General features: G+C 54.1%; 1 protein-coding gene across 4 annotated transcripts in view; it reads right to left on the bottom strand.

Moving 5' to 3' along the window:
* Positions 1 to 6,522: 6,522 nt before the first annotated feature.
* The window catches only part of RPS6KA2 (ribosomal protein S6 kinase A2), a 308,109-nt gene continuing 298,045 nt past the window's right edge, over positions 6,523 to 16,586 (bottom strand). For all 4 annotated transcript variants that reach the window (XM_047733334.1, XM_047733338.1, XM_047733337.1 and 1 more), the window contains 3 exons: positions 15,015 to 15,132; positions 11,424 to 11,561; positions 6,523 to 9,879 (listed from right to left, as the gene is read on the bottom strand). In XM_047733334.1, coding sequence (XP_047589290.1) covers positions 9,754 to 9,879; positions 11,424 to 11,561; positions 15,015 to 15,132 — 382 coding nt within the window. In that variant the 3' untranslated portion in view covers positions 6,523 to 9,753. The remainder of the gene's footprint in view (positions 9,880 to 11,423; positions 11,562 to 15,014; positions 15,133 to 16,586) is intronic.

Raw genomic sequence — 16,586 nt, forward strand, 5'->3', positions numbered from 1 at the left:
AACGTTTCCAATACGTATCACACAATGGAACAAGCAATAAGATAAACATCAGTGTCTTTTTTTTCAAAAATATTTTATTTATTTATTTGACAGACAGAGATCACAAGCAGGCAGAGAGGCAGGCAGAGAGAGAGGAGGAAGCAGGCTCCCCACTGAGCAGAGAGCCCGATTCGGGGCTCAATCCCAGGACCCCGAGATCATGACCTGAGCTGAAGGCAGAGGCTTAACGCACTGAGCCACCCAGGCGCCCCGACATCAGTGTCTTGTTTTAAAATTCCATAAACCCCTGATTCCAGCTAACAAGCTGGAGCACTGTCTGTTGGGACAGAAATTAGTTTACCTGCCCTTAGCTGCCACTCAAGACTCAAAGACACGCTCTCCGAGGGTTGGCTTTCCAGGCCCGGGACTGGCAAAGTTTCTACATCTGAAATCCTGCTGTTCATTTTAGATCTGGTTTCCTACTGGGGCTGTGTGGGTGTGTTTCAGATCAGTTCATTAGGGTGACTTTGTTTAACCTAAATGATGTTTCCAACAGAGGAAGGACTTGTACATATTCTGCGTATATAATGTCGGCTTAACATATCTGTCTCGGAGACGAATTTTCTGCATCACGAACTGCGGTTTCTCCTCCCCCCTGCTCTTTCCTACGCGTGGGCCATTGTGAGTCTCCCCAGCTTACATCACGGATTCCTGCCTCTGACCTCCTGGTCCCGGCAATGGTCGCCTCTCTTTTACCTGAAGGACGCGTGGCCATCTCCACCAGCTTCCCACAAGGGCGCCTCTTCCCAGGGGGAAGCCTGTGAGGGGGGAACTTGAGCTCTTGGGACTGTGTCTAGACTTGAATTACACATTCTCCACATGGGATATCAGTGCCAGAGATTGGGACGGTCAGGTGGACCGTGGCCCGGGAGCGTGATACTGTCACACGGTGGAGGCAGAGACATTAAAACGCAGAATGAGAGCAGCTCGTGTCTTCAGAAAACTGTCATCCACGAAACTGGTTGACCTCAGCCCGGGTTAGGCTTGTTGACACAGTCTCAAAGGAATGTCCCTGTGGGTCCGGCTGCTTGGGGCTGGAATGCCATCCTAAGCGGTGTATCTGAAAGCTAATATTTGGTTGTCCTTGTCTGTTATCCCTGGCCAAGTTCTACACTTAAAAGGAGAAGGTGCAGCTTTACTGAATTCCCCGTCGGTCAAGCCAACTCCAGCATCACCAAATCATTAACCTGAAGGGGACATTGCCTGTGTTGGCAGTAAGTTTTCTGGATGTTTCCGCCAAGTTAGAATCGTCCTGAGTCCCATGTGCAAGCCCAGAGCCCCTCTCCAGGAGCAAGCAGGGTGCCCTGTCGAGTTCAGGAGGCGCCGAGACTTCTGTGAGGTCTCCCTGGTCGAAGGACCCCCATCGAGTCCTCACGCCGCTCATGATGGCCCAGTCAGCCTGAACCCTGGACTTCCCGGTGCCAGATGGCACGCATTTCCCTGCAGTCCCACAGCCCGGGTACCATGTGTCAAAATTGTTTCCCGGGGACTTTTGGGGTGGGTGGGGAGGAGGAGGAAGGGGGAGAGTTTCCTAAGGGAAACCCAGCTTAGATTGGGGTGGGGTCCCACCCTTGTCTCTGTGCTGTTCCCCAGTTTTGTGCCGTGAGCTTTACTGGCTGGTTGTTGACAAGTGCGTCCGGCGTTCAGGTAAACACGGGGACTCTGCCAAGCTCATGTTCCAGCAGGACAGCAGAGAGAGAGAATCAAGGCAGGTCACGCCGAGGGCGAGGAGGGAGTCCAGGGAGGGACAAGCCCCAGCAGGACCGCGTAGGGCAGGCTGACCTTCGCATGGGACCGTCAGACAGAGCCTCTCAGAGGCCGGAGCAGCCCTTGCAAGGCCCGGGAAGGGTGTCCCCAGCAGAGACCACAGCAGAGCAGACCAGGGCTGCCTCTGTCTGTCCGTCCCTCTGTCCAGGTCACAGCAGGGGATGGGTGTGAGCAGCGGGGGGTCAGGCACAGGTGTGTTGGGTGAGCAGTGGCCCAGACCCCCAGCCCTGTCCCGTGGCCTCGGGGCTGTGCTCCCTGACCTGCTGGGTGGGAGCGACAAGGAAGCTCCTTCTTAGAGAAGTAAAAGCTGTGAGAGGGGACACCCTTCCTGCCGGCGGGGGACCGATGACACCAGAAACCCACCAGCTGGTTCCGACCCAGAAACACAGCTGAGGAGGCGGCGCAGGCTGAGGTTTGTCTCCCCAGATTCACACTTTGAAGGCCTGTGCCTGGTGGGATGGTACTGGGGGCCTTTGGGGCTGATTAGGTTGAGGGAGTCATGAAGATGGGCCCTTTACGGGAAGATCCCAGAGCCTTGTGTGACCAGGAAGCAGGTCCTTGCCAGACACAGAAACCCCGGACCCTCAACTCAGATGTCCCCCGTCCTGAAGCATGAGGAAGGAAGGCCCCCGCCTTCAGCCCCTACTCAGCTCTGAGGTCTCTGCTGCCCGAGCTACCCCAGACCCAGGGAAGGAGACCAAGGGCCTCCAGGTTCGTGGGTCCTGCCACGCAGCCTTGTGGGTCAGGCTTGGTAGGACCGTGGTGTGGGTGACTGAGGGGTGGTCCGGGCTCTGGGGAACCAGGGCATGTCCGGGCCTCGGCAAGGGGCACTGCACCACCGTGCCGGGGAGCTTTTCTTTCCTGCATGGACTAGAGACTGAACTTTTCTTTCCTGCATGGACTAGAGACTGAACTTTTCTTTCCTGCGTGGACTAGAGACTGAACTTTTCTTTCCTGCGTGGACTAGAGACTGAACTTTTCTTTCCTGCGTGGACTAGAGACTGAACTTTTCTTTCCTGCGTGGACTAGAGACTGAACTTTTCTTTCCTGCGTGGACTAGAGACTGAACTTTTCTTTCCTGCGTGGACTAGAGACTGAACTTTTCTTTCCTGCGTGGACTAGAGACTGAGGGAGGCTAGAGTGAGTAGGGCTGCTTCCATTCCTGCCCGGCAAGGCACTTCTTTTCTTGGGGCTTTTGGGCTCTGCTGGAAGGTGTTTCCCAGGGCGACACGTGTGGCTCCCTCCCGCTGACCCATCAGATGCCATACACAACCCACAGGCCAAGAAGTGTCACCGTCGACTGGTCTCAGTGGATGAATGAGGGAACTGGGCTCTTGGCTACTCTGGGGGCAGAAGGAGGTGCCCCCCCCCGTGGCCCATCCACTGGGAGATGGGGGCCGACCAAGGCACAGCCCCCTAGAAACACAGATGGAAATGAAGACAGAGGCCCCCAACTGGCTCAGACGCTGGCCAGGGGACAGGAAGAGGGGATCAGGCATGAGGGAGGCAAATGGGGATGCCACCAGCGCTCTGCCAACTGCCTCAGCGATGTGGGCTGTCCTAGCTCTGTCTCTGCTCGGGCTGCTGGGACAGACCGCCACACCGGAGGCTTCAGCAACAGACACTGACTTCTCACTGTTCCGGAGGCGGGAGGTCCCAAGTCAAGGCACGGGCAGGCTGGTTTCTTCTGAGACCTCCCCGCTTGGCCACAAGGCCATCTTCTCATGGTGCATCCACACCCTTGGCCCTGTGTGTGTGTCTACCTCTGGGTTCACATTCCCCCTTTTGAGAGGGACATCAGCCATCTTGGGTGGGAACCCAGCCCAATGACCTCATCTTAACTTGACAGCCTCCCTCCAACATGTCACATGGTGGGTCCTGCGGTACCTCTAACATGAGAATTTGGGGGGAGGACACACTTTAACCCAACACACTAACAACCCACAGCTTCTCCTGGGTTTTATCGTGACTCATTTCCCGTCGCCCCCTCCTGTGTCCCCGTTCCTGTACATGGGTCTATGGGTGGTGCTGGGCTTTATGTGAGGCCCAGACACCACCTCACCACCTGGGCTGAGGCCAGAGCAGGTGGGAGGGCGTCGTCCCTGTGAGGCGTGGAGCAGAGACAAGTCTGGTGCAGAGCGGCGTGTCTCCGCCAGCAGAGCCGCACATGGTGGGGCCCCAGCTCTTTCTGCTTAAACTGGCTGGAGCGGATTCTCTTGTGTCTAAGTCTCCCCACTGACACACAAGAACGGCGGCGTCTAGTGGAACTTTCCGTGATCACAGACATGTGCCAGAGTCTCTGCCATCCAACGTGGGAGCCCCAGCCTCATGCGGCTGTGGGACACTTGGAAAGGGGCCAGTGTGGCCAGGGAACGGAAGTTCGAAGTGTACTTAGTGCTAAGTGTGAATGTTAATAGCCGAACGTGGGCTGGTGTCCACTCCATTGGACAGCACAGCCTCAACGGCAGGCGGGATGAGCCTGCCGACAATGAAATATGGTGGCCAAGGTCATGGGGGGCTGGTGCCAGGTCAGAGAGCCAGACCTGCTCTGAGAATGGCCATGCTGGAGGTTTCCTTTGACAGAGTACAGTGATAGCGGCATCATTGTCTTTTGATAGAATTTTGAGCTGCAAGGTGGAAAAGGGGTTTGAGAAGTGACGTTGCAGCAGGAAGGCCAGGCAGGAGGTGACCACAGAGGTGGAGATGAGAGCAGGGACCAGTGGAAGGGAGTGCGACTCCAGCACCAGCAGGGAGTGAAGACCCATGACTGTGAGTGGTGGGAGGGAGGCCTCGGACCCAAGGATCTCCGGCTGTAGCCTTTGGAAATGCTGTGTGGGGGGAAGTGTTGTGACTGAGTTCAGGAATCTGGAGAGGCAAGTGTGTGTCTGCGGGGAGCTGATATGCAGCCCCCGGGGCGGTCGGTAAGCCCTGCAATCACACGGATGGCCTGGGCCCTGTGAGGGGCACAGGAGTGAACTTCGGGGATCCCCCTCGCGTCACTGAGGCCACCTAACCCACCGGAGGACGCCAACGCCCTATTTAGAATCTCATGCGGCCCCCAGCTCAATACCTTGCCTACTTCTGCGTTAACAAATCACTTTTTGTGCCAGGCCCTGTGCTGAGCCCGGAACAGAGAGAACACTTCCTCAGCAGTGTCCTGGGCAGGAGGAAATGCGGGCACCCGAGTTCCTGACAACGGTTACTCCTGTCCTACAGGCTCGCTGGGGAACAATGAGCTCTAGAGAAGGTTTATGGACACATGGCCCAAGCTGGCATGAAAAGGACAGACAGTGGTGCCTGGGTGGCTCAGTGGTTGAGCCTCTGTCTTTGGATCAGGTCATGATCTCAGGGTCCTGGGATCAAGCCCTGCATCGGGCTCCCTGCTCCGTGGGGAGCCTGCTCCCCGCCACCCCTGCCTGCCTCTCTGCCTACTTGTGATCTCTCTCTCTGTCAAATAAATAAAATCTTAAAAAAAAAAAAAAAGAATATTAAAAAAAAAAAAAGAAAAGAAAAGGATAGGCAGAACCCTGATAATGGAAAAAATGCTCGGGACCAACATTGCGCCCAAGACAACCTGTAACATGTGGCACCAGGTAGCCGAGCCGATGGCTGGGTATAGACAGAGCTGTGGTTAAAGCAAGTGAGAAGTCCTTTCAGGGACAGAGCTGCCTGGGGCCCAGCTGTGCATTCGATGGCATACCCGACTCGGTGTGACTCCATCAGGCCCAGAAGACGGCCAAACTGCCTCTCCATTTTCTGTAGGACGAACAGAGTCCTACTGAATTGGAGTTCTCTGGAGAAATGGAGCCAGTGGGAGGTATGTTTCCATCTCTAGCTACATCTCTGCATCTGTCATTGATCCATCAGTTGATCTCTGTGTCGAGGGAGACATTCATTTTAAGGAGCTGGCTCAGCCATGAGGGCTGGCAGGTCTGATGGGCACAAACAGAGCTGCAGGCTGCGTACTCAGTAAGTGTTGGTGTTGACAAGCGGGTCTGACGGCTGGAGACTCAGACAGGGTTTCCATGTCGTCTTGGGGAGAATTCCCTCTTCTTTGGGAAACCGTAGTCTTTGCTCTCAAGGTCTTCGTCGGATTGGCTGAGGCCCAGGACGTATGAACTGCTTTACTCGAGTCAAGTAATTGTAAGCAGTGATCACATCTGAACAATCCGTGAACATTAATCCCATCTAGTCCACCAACGTCCAGACCAGAGTATGAGCGGACACATGGGCACCGCCGTGCGGGGCACCGTCTTCCCCAACTTACATGGGGGTCCTGGAAGGAATGAAGGCATGAAGTCTGGACACCACTGGAACCCTAGGGGTGTGGAAGCCCTCTGGCTTCCTTTCTTCTAAAACATCAGGAGAGTTGCCTTTCAGGGGCTGTGAGGCCAAAATTCAATATTTTGTCATTAATCATCTCAAGGCTTTAGAGTCTAGACTGTCGTTGCTGCTCATATCAAAGCCCGCTGGGCTGATTTTGAACTCTTTCGGATGTCTGCTAGTGGGGGTATCTTGTAGCGAGGCTACACATGTCGTTAGCAGCTCTCGGCATGGAGTGGATGGTCACACTCCCCACACAGATGCCACCCAGCAGCGGCAGGGGCCAGCAGCAGCCCGAGGACAGAGTGAGGGGACAGGAGGAGCAAGACACTTACCTGAGGACCCGCTGGCGACCACACAGAGTCCGGGAATTATTGTTAGCCTAGAAAAAGATTACACTTCATAAAACCCATGTTTATTCAAAAAAATCTATTCAGAAAGTCTGGAAAGCGTAATAAATATCTGTATAGTGGCCGCCCATCTCAAACATAAAACACAAAGCGCGAACATAATGACCTATAAACACAGACGCGGGATTGTAAACAAAGTGCCCAGTCGGGTCGGGGTCGGAAGCTCCTCGGGCCACCAGCGGCGGAGAGTCCGCGTCTCCCACGGCTCCGCCCGGGCTCTGCAAACCCACGCTGGGTGCTCCTCCGTCTTCTCTCCACCAGGGAGCTGCAGCGTCCTTTTCCACTCGGGAATTTTAAGGACTCTTGGAGAGGGAGGGGCAACGAAACCACTTGGAAAGGAAAACAGAGTGCAAATCAAGTTCATCATGTGCTTGAGAGAATCAGTCAAGTGTGAGGCCAAAGTCTCACCGCGCGGCTGCAGGAACAACACCGTTTAATGATCAATACTGGCTACCATGAAGCACTATTATCGTTTAAAACGTTGGACAATCTTCTGGGCATCAACACACACAAAGTTAGGTTAAAATCACGGACAATCTGACCTAAGGATACAGATGAAACCTCACTCTTGCCCAAATTTGACTTGGGGATGGCATCCGGCAGAGCCCTGGCCCCGCTGGGGTGAGACAGGTGTTCCTGTCCAACAGGGGGACTTGCAGGGGGGCGAGACCACAGTGAGCTCCCTGGGGGGACGGTGGGGCGGTGGGGGAGGAGGCCTGAGGGCCAGGGCTCGGTTTTCTCACGAGAGTCTGTGGGGCTGTGATCCGGAGGGGGACGGTTCCACCATCTGTGGGGCAGCGATCTGACTCCCTGCGGTCTGGCCGCCTGTGCAAAGCCCCTGGAGCCTCTCAGGACTGGCGGGGGAGTCCCACACAGGGGAAGTGAAAGGGGAAGTCACCCTTCCTCCACACTGATACTGCTCAGAACGCACAGCCACTGGCTCTTCCACTGAAGACCTCGGAGCTGGGTTTCAACTCTGGTACCGACTTCTCTAGGCTGACTTTCTGGAAGGGTTTCAAGTGTCGCTGTGTCCTGGAGAAGGTGTGCCAAGTGGCGGTATCTGACAGACATTCAAGTAGAGTTGGTTCATCCTGACAGGTGCCCGTGGGGTCTCTGCCTCCACCGCTGCGGCCCCCCGCCCTTGGCTAAGGGCACGACTTGGTGCGAGGTGAGCCCCCAGGTGGCTCTGTGACTCCTCCCGGAGTGGCAGGTGGGGCTGTGTGCGTGGTGGCACTGAGTGAGGGGATGAGCAGGGGCGGCGGTGTGCAGAGAGCGCCCGCTGGCCCCCTCCCTGTTGCTCCTGGGCTCCTCCGTCCGCAGGCCTGCGTCCCTCCGCACTCGGACTCTCCGTGAGCAAACCAGCAGCCGGGCGGCACACCGCGGTCGCAGGAGCCCTGGAGCAGACGGAAGGTGTGATGACCTCTGTGGCTTCCTGGGAGGGCAAAACCATGAGCTATCGGCTATTGTGAGCTACTGATAGCTAAGGGCTATCCAGTTTCTCCTAAGCTTCTAATCATAGATCAAATAATTCAGACCTAAAACAAAACTGTTGGGAACCAAGCCTTTGTGGCCTTGGGGAAAAGCAATTTCCAGTGAGAAAATATGGGAGCTGCCTCAGGAGGCTTTGTGGGAGGGAAGCCAGTGGCCACCCTGCCCCCACCTTTCCTTCTGGTGGTTCTCCCAGCGGGGAGAGAGGCTCACAGAATAACAAACGCTTCTGAAACAAGGTTATAGTTTAAGGTCCAAGCACACTTGGAACAAGCTAAGCAGTTATGCCCAGGATGCCACATGTTGCTTTTGTTTTTGTCTTTTCGAGGTGTGTGGCTGGTTGAGATGGGAACGAAGAATGAGGAAACAGGTCTTCCTAGTGAGATTGGCGGAGGACCACAGGTGCCCCGCATCTGGCCAAGGGCGGCGGGGTGTCCTGGGCCGGCCTGGGGGCTCCCCCAATGGGGCTGGGGGAGGACACTGAGGGCCACCGGCTCTCTCCCCTCCTGTCCGGCAGGGGTGCCCCGCCTGTCCCGGTTTCATTTAAGAAGCGCACGGCCCCTCCCGTGTGCACCCCTCCCTGTGGGAAACATCAAATGTCACCGCAACATTAGGTGAAAAACAGAAACACAAACGCAACACAAAAGCACAGCTTCTACAAAGTGCATGGTGCCCCGGGTCACCCATCTTCTGGCTCCTCTCCGGGCCCCAGCGTGGCAGCAGGACCTCCCGTCCCCCGGCCTGGCTGCAGTGGGGCTGGGAGTGCGCCTGGAAGGGAGGAACAGAGCTCAGGGTTGCCCGTGCTGGCGGACTCCTGCGGCCCAGAGAGGGGAAGGCAAACACAGCAAAAACACCGCTTTGGGATGAAAGCACGTGGGAATGACAGAAGTCCTCGACCAGCCGAACAGCTGTTGGGCCCAACACGCTCTCTCAGAACCTCTGGGCGGCCTTGACCACCGCTAGAGCCAGGGTGGGGGCGTGGACCCCCAGCCCTGCAGCCCCGGCCATGGGGGGACAAGAACACAGGGCAGGGGGCACAGGCTGTGGCTGGCTCCTCCCCAGGGACGCGCCATTCTTGTGAAAAGAGGCTCTCCCAAAGCAAGGATGCCACCTGCTGGTTCCGGGCTCTTCCCCGCGTGGGTCTGCGACCTGGAGACGACACCCAGCACCTCAGTCTGGAAGAAGGGCGATGGGACGAGGGCTCTTTGGATCAACTGGAGGGGACCTGGCATCTACTCCTGGGTACCATGTGCTGACCCCGTCCTCCTGGCAACACCACACTGCAGAGGCCAGCCCCTCCTGGGGTTGGGGGGGCGCCTGTGCTGGGAGCCGGTCAGCGCATCCGCCCACCCGAATTGCGGGGACGTGTGTGTCGGAAACCTGACCCCCTTACTGGCTTTAACATTGGAAAAAATATCTCTCTATATAAATATAAGCCGTGATCATAAAAGACCTACAGAGCCCGAAGGAACCCTACAGGCACTGCTCATGGTGGTGTGCAGTGAAGTGAGTCCGTCTGGCTGGCTCGGGGCAGGGAGGCAGCAGGGTTGGCACAGCGAGGCGCTGGGAGGTCTCCGGTCTGGATCCATTCAGGCTGAACAAGAGAACGTGGAATAAGCGGAGGCTCCTGGGCCTTCGAGACGGGCATGGTCACCCTGGCAGTGCCCGGGACGGGAGCCCCGGCCGGTGCCCGCCAGCCCAGGACGCTCTGCAGGGCCTGCTCGCACTATAGCCTCGTGGACGTGAGTCTCTTCATGCCCCTGCGCTGGGCCAGGCCGGATGACAGCACCGGCTCCAGCCGCGGGGCCTGGGGAGTTCTGTTCAGAGCGAAGTAGGTGGCAGCCATGGCACCCTGGAAGGAAGGGAGAGGGCAGGTGACTGTGGTGCCCACCCACTCCCAAGTGGGGCGGCCTCCGGACGCCTCTGAACCTTGGTCTCCCCACCACAGCGCCCTGAGCTGGCAGGGTCCAGCGCGCTCCGGGCCTCCTGAATAAAAGCGGTTTTGTTCTCTGACCATCCCACACCTGCCTTCAACTGTGCGTGTGGCCCGGGGTGTCTCAGGGAGCCTCCGGATGAGATCCCACGATCCCTGCCCTATGTTACCTTACCACACTAGCCGGATTTTAGAAGACGGGCTTTACCCTCCAAGGACTGAGACCCGGGAGTGATGTAGCCTCGGTCCTCCCCTCGAAGCTCCAAGCAGCCTCCACCAAGCATGTGAGGCAGAACACGCTTGTGCCTGCAGTGTAGACCCTCCAGTCCTCGGGACGTCTGTCCGTCCGTCTACACGGCACCACAGGCGCAGGTGCATCACGACCGAGGTGGGCAGGGACCACTGCCTGGCTATGGTCAGGTCTGAGGACGCCTGGCTTTGGTGACTCTGATCACGGTTGTACCGCATGGGCAGAGATTGTGAGGCTGGGACCATCCGGCGGTGAGCGTGCACCCAAATCCGTTCACTTCCTGCTATTCTGTTGCTGAAAACCTCAGGATCCCTGGGACTGAGACCGTCTCCTTGATGGCAGGTGTGTCCTGATCTCTGTTTCCTCGACAGCCCTGAGTCTCCGTCAGGGGGTTCGCATGTCAGAATGCTCTAGAGCAAGCTGTCTAGCCAGGTTCCACGAGGCCTGTGCCCTGGAAAGTGTCTCAGGAAAATGAAGTGAGACGGTGCGCGACAGGGGCGGCAGACCCTTGCCCTCGGGCCCAGTGCAGGGCCCCTGCTCCTGCGGACCAGCTTCTCCTGAGGCCCAGCTGCCCCTGGCCACTTGCTGGCTGTATGCGGGCATGTCTGTGCTCCACCAGGGGATTCAAGGAGGAGTGGCAGAGACGTCTGGCTCTGGAAGCCTCTAGCCCTCACGGTCTGGGCCCCTGCACAGAAGTCCATAGACCTCTGCTCTAGAACCCAGGGCTTTGGAGCCTGGAATTGGTGCCGATGTGCGACTCCCTCCACCTCTCTCTCTCTTCCCCTCTCTCCTGCCCCATCTGTCTGTCTCTCCTACTTTCTGTCTCCCTCTCTCCTTCTGTGTCTGTCTCTGTCCCAAACATGTACATGTGCCTGCCACACACACGCACGCACACACACACACATGCGCACACACGTTTGCACACACGCACTCACGAACACACACACACACACACACACACACACGCACACACACACAAGGAATCACAAGATTGTTACCAGAAGCTGTAACTTACTTGGAATTTCGTGTGTGATTGCTTGTATGTGTACAAATGTGTAGAACTAAATAAATTAGGGAGACCTGTTTGTGCCTCTTACTGGTTCCCCATCTGGTTCTCGTATCGTGGTTACTTTAGGTTAATTGTGGGGGAGCAGGGCGACTTTCCTGAACCCCCCACCCCTGGCATCTCACTCTCACGGCTCCCTGTCTGCACCTTCACCAGGTGGACGTCCTGTCTGCTGAGCTGGCTCTGGGACAGGTACTCTCTGTTCACGATCCACGGGTGTTTCAGGACTTGAACCGCTGTCAGGCGCTGATGAGGGTCTACATGGAGCATCTTGGACACGACATCCTGTGGGGGCGACAGCAGAAGCTGGTCCAAAGAACCTCCTGAGCCAAATCCCTTCATTCCCTCCCACGGCAAAGCCTCACCGTTGTTCTGACCGATTCTCTGCCCTGATGCCCTGAATAATTTTTGAATTTTAATTATCATCACCTTGATGGCTCGCCTCAGGTTTTTATCAGACTAAAGGTTTGATATGCAAAGAGAAATCGAATGTAGAAATGTTGGATGGTGTATGTAATACCGAACTGCTCTTTTAGTAAAAATGATATCTTTCCAAAGGGAGAAGCCAGAGAACGACTAACCACAGACATAAGCAGTGATGACAATGCATGTGGTGACATTTTGATTAGCCCAGTCCACAGACATTTGCTACAAATCAGCACCAGCCACAGAACTGTCCGTCTGGAGCCATTATGTGGGTCCAAGGGGCTCATGTCCCATAGGGATGATTTTCTTACGTGACCGTAAGATAATCACAATAAAGATTCCTAGGACTGTGACTTAAAGACAAAGCTTCCCTTCACGTTCACTCGTGGAACTATATGCACACATGTGTGCACACACATGCACACACAGTTACAAGTATGATGTGCATCTCCATGGCATTTGTGATGCTCTCTGCACATGCGTCGTGGGTCCTTTCTTAAGACTCATTGGGATTGTCCTTGGGGGAAAGAGGGCCAATGTCACTGTCCCCATTTTGCAGATGAAGACACTGATATTTACAGTGATCAAACAATTGCCCAAGGAAGACCCGTGATGAGAATCTGTGCTTTCCTACTAGCCTGCTCACCTTCCTCTAGCATTTCCGTGATATTTCACAGGGAAGTAAGAGTTAGCATGGACATCAGATGATGATGATGTACTCAACAGAATTTTTGGTCATAAACCACAACAGAGAAATACTAAGACTAATCCAATATCCTTTTTTAAACAGAGAAATATAAGGCCTTTTAATATTTGGTAACACCGATCTTAGTAACTTCTTGGAACAAATAACTCTTGGAATCAGTATTGTTCCCATTTCCCACATACACAACTGAAAGCAGAGAGACCTATTTTGTTTGCTTCAGATCTCATAGTAAAGCAACGTTTCTATGCAGGACATGCAAGATGTGCAGTAGCAACACACAAATCCATAGACTTCATTGGATTTTGGAGAACTGGAGGTTTTGTCATTTGTTTGGGGAACACAGAGCAGGGAAGGCAGGTGGCAGATGGGGCAGAAGATACAGTGGCGACGTTGTCACGGTTGCAGGAGGCAATGAAGCCCTCTGCCTGCAGCAGCAATCCTGGTACTTGACTTGATTGCTTTCCTGACACCTTTTCTCTGCTCCCCCACTCCTGCTTCCAAGGTTTCTCATAAAATTTCTCATAAAGAAACCACCAGCACCCGAGTCCTGGTCTACTTTGGGAACCAGAACTAGACAATTCCTAGACTCCTTTGAGACAGAATGGATGGATGGGAGCACTGGGACCATCAGGGTCTGACACACAAGAAATGCTCCCTAAATGCCAGCTGCCTTCTGCTCTCCCATCACCTCTTCCATAACCTTCATCATCACCTCTGCCACCTGCTTCACTGTCCCCTCTGTCATCGGTTCAACCGTCTTCTCTACTGTCTCTTCTACATGTCCTCCACCATCTCCTCCATCATCTTTTCCACCATCTTCTCTGCCACTCCCTCCACCATCATCTCTACCATCTTCTCCCCCATTTCCTCCACCACCTCCTTCACCAGGCCCTGTCATCTCCTCCATCATTTTTCCCCACCATCTCTTCCACCATCATCCCTGCCACCTCCTCCACCATCTTCTCCACCATCTCCACCATGACCTTCATCATTACCTCCACCACCATCTCTACCATCTTTTCTGCCATTTTCTCTATGTCATCTCCTCCATCATTTTCCCCACTGTCTCTTCCATATCTCCTCCACCAACACCTCCACCATGACCTCTGTTATCACTTCCACCATCATCTCTGCTACCTCCTTCACCATCTTCTCTGCCAACCCATTATCTCCTCCATCATTTCCATAACCTCCACCTCCACTTCCACCATCTCCTGCACCGTCTCTTCTACCATCACCTCCACCATCATTTCTATCTTCATCATCCCCTCTGCCATCTGCTCCATCGTCTTCTCCATCGTCACTTCCACCATGACCTCTGTCATCATTTTCACCATCATTTCTGCCACCTCCTCCACCATCTTGTCCACCATCTCCTCTACCATCTTCTCTACCATCACCTCCACCACCTCCTGCACCATCTCCGCTACCATCACCTCTACTGTCTCCACCATTGTCTCTACCACCTACTCTATCATCTCTCTCATCACTTCTGCCATCTCCTCGATCACCTTCTCCATTATCACTTTCACCACCATCTCTACCATCTCCCCCACTATTTCTTCTACCATCACCTCTACCATCATTTCTATCATCTCCATAATCCCCGCTACCAACTGCTCCATCATCTTCTCTGCCACCTCCTCCACCATCCCCTCTGCCATTTCCGTATGAGGTCACACAGTGATAACTATGGCAGCACTAGAATCAGAACCCCAGATGGTCTACATCTTTCCCAGTCATTTTTACAGTAACACGGGAAATAGACTGTTGATACTCATGGTTGTGTGATCATGTACTATTTAACTAGAGAGGAACTGATGATCTCAACTGAAAAAGATTAAGTCTGATGTCTCTTTAAACAAGGTTGGTCACATATAGTGAAGCTGCAGGGAAGCCCCAGTGCAGAGTTTTAGAGTAACAGAAACACACGTCCGTCACAGAGTCCCTCCTGATCAGTCTGTGGTCACTCAGGGCACTCAGTTTGCAGCATCTCTAAAAGCACGACAGTTCTTTTATGTGTCAACTTGGCTAAGCCATGGTGCCCAGCGTTTGGCCGATCACCAGTCTAGAGGTTGCTGTAAAAGTCTTGTTTATATGAGATTAACACTGAAATCCATCAACCTGGAGTAAAGCAGATGACCCTCCTTGATGTTGGTGGGCCTTATCCAATCAGTTGAAAGCCTTAAGATAAAAAAGACCAGGGTTTCCCAAGGAAAGGGAAGTCCGCCAACAGATGGGCTTTGGACTCAAGCTGCAATGCCAACTCTTCCCTGAGTTTGCAGCCAGCTGACCTACTCTGTAGATGTTAGACTTATCAGCCTCCACAGTCTTGTGAACGGATTCTTAAAAACAAGTCTTTCTCTCTCTGTTTTACCCACGTCCTATTGGTTCTGTTTCTCTGGAGAACCCTAGTACACCAAGATAGTAGAAATGTGGAAAGGGCTTTAACAAAAGTTTTGCAAAAAGATTTTTTTTTTTTTAGTTGAGAAGCTAAAAATAATCTACAAAATACTGAGTTGTTTAAATGAAAGATATCCTCTAGCTTCCTCCCAGATACAAAGGTTGCTACCGAAACTCCACCCCTGAGCGCGGGAAACACCCACCTTCGCTGCATCGGAGATTGAGTCCCAGTTCCCTCCGGAAAGAGCATACTTCCCACTGCCGATCCGTGCCAGGATCTCCTCGGGAGTGTCATCCGGTCCGTTTGCAAATGGGGTAAATCTGCGCAAGGAGAGAACGCATCGTTCTCAGCTCCCATTTTATGACCTACAGTAAAGTTCATAGCCTGATATTGTCTCTTTTTGTTGTTGTTGCTTGTTTTTTTAAAAGTAGGCTCCACACCTAACGCGGAGACCAACGTGGGGCTTGAACCCACAAACCTGAGAGCAAGAATGAGCGAGATTAAGAGTCAGATACTTCACTGACTGAGCCACCCAGGCAGCCCTGCCTCTCTGTTGTTAAAAAGAATAGCTCTTTCTTTGCCATCAAGCTCCAAATTCAGGAGTCAGAGGCAAGTGTCACATTTCCTTTGCCGTGTCCATCTTCCTGACTCGGACTATGGTGTAGGTCAATAAGGCTAGTGTAGAAAGCCCTGTGGACCCAAGCCGAGCGTCCCTGGACCGGTCCTGGCTTCCCTGGCTACCGCATTACGGTGGCTGGCCCGGTCACTCGGTTCCCACGGTGAGACTGCGGTAAGATGGAGGAGAGACTGGGATCTGGAGTCTGAAAGGCCCATGGTTGATCTATTAACTCTGTTCTCTGACAAATTAATTTTTGAACACTCAACTGCACAACGGGTAGAATCATACACTCGCAGGGACCTACACAGATACATACAGGATGCCATCCCCACCGGCCCCACGGTGAGTTATTCCGTCAGCTCCCAACATGAATCAGGGCGTGTCGATACACGCCTGGAGAAAAGGAATTCTATGTGATCCTCACGGCACCTCCTTTAGCAGCCGAGTCTGTGATCTGAGGTTTATGTGCAGACAACGAGGATATCAGACGACTCGCAGGGCGATCCGACGGTGTGACATCAGGAAGGGCCGGGATGCCTTCCCCGCTACTGTGGTCCTCGAGGCACAGCCCCAGGCTCACACATCTGCCTCCTTTCACTGCAGACACTCATCACGAGATGCCACAATAAGGCCACAGAGGAAGCAGGACGCGCCCATTCGTTCATGTGGAGGGCACTGTGTGCACTTCGCTACCCTGAGCGGGACTGGATGGTCTAGAGCTCTTCCTTCCTTCCTTCCTCTTTCTTTCTTCCTTCTATGAATTAATACATTTAAAAACATGGGTCTCCCTGGGGTTCTTAGGATCCTAGACCTTTAAGGCTGGAAGCCTGGAGCACCACACAGTGGCCTCTTCTCATTCAAAAGCGAGCGAAGCGAGGCCAGTAAAGGTCAAGGAGTCCAGGCCAGAAGTAGAGCTGGTGAGGGTGGACCTTGGATCGGAAGCAGATGTGCACACAGCAGACCCAGCCCTCCTGTACGGCTGGCTGTCTCGTCTGGCGGCCACGTATGTCAGTCGCCTGTCCTTATCTGGCCGCCTTCCTTGAGGTGCTGTTTGGCAGGAAGCTTTTATGGGGGCTTCCTAACTCAAGGGGATGTTTTTAAGAGAAGATGCTGCACCCTCTTAAGGGACAGCATGTGCTGGGGAGAATGTGGACA

This window comes from Lutra lutra, chromosome 6 (assembly GCF_902655055.1).
Source record: "Lutra lutra chromosome 6, mLutLut1.2, whole genome shotgun sequence".
Taxonomy (NCBI): domain Eukaryota; kingdom Metazoa; phylum Chordata; class Mammalia; order Carnivora; family Mustelidae; genus Lutra; species Lutra lutra.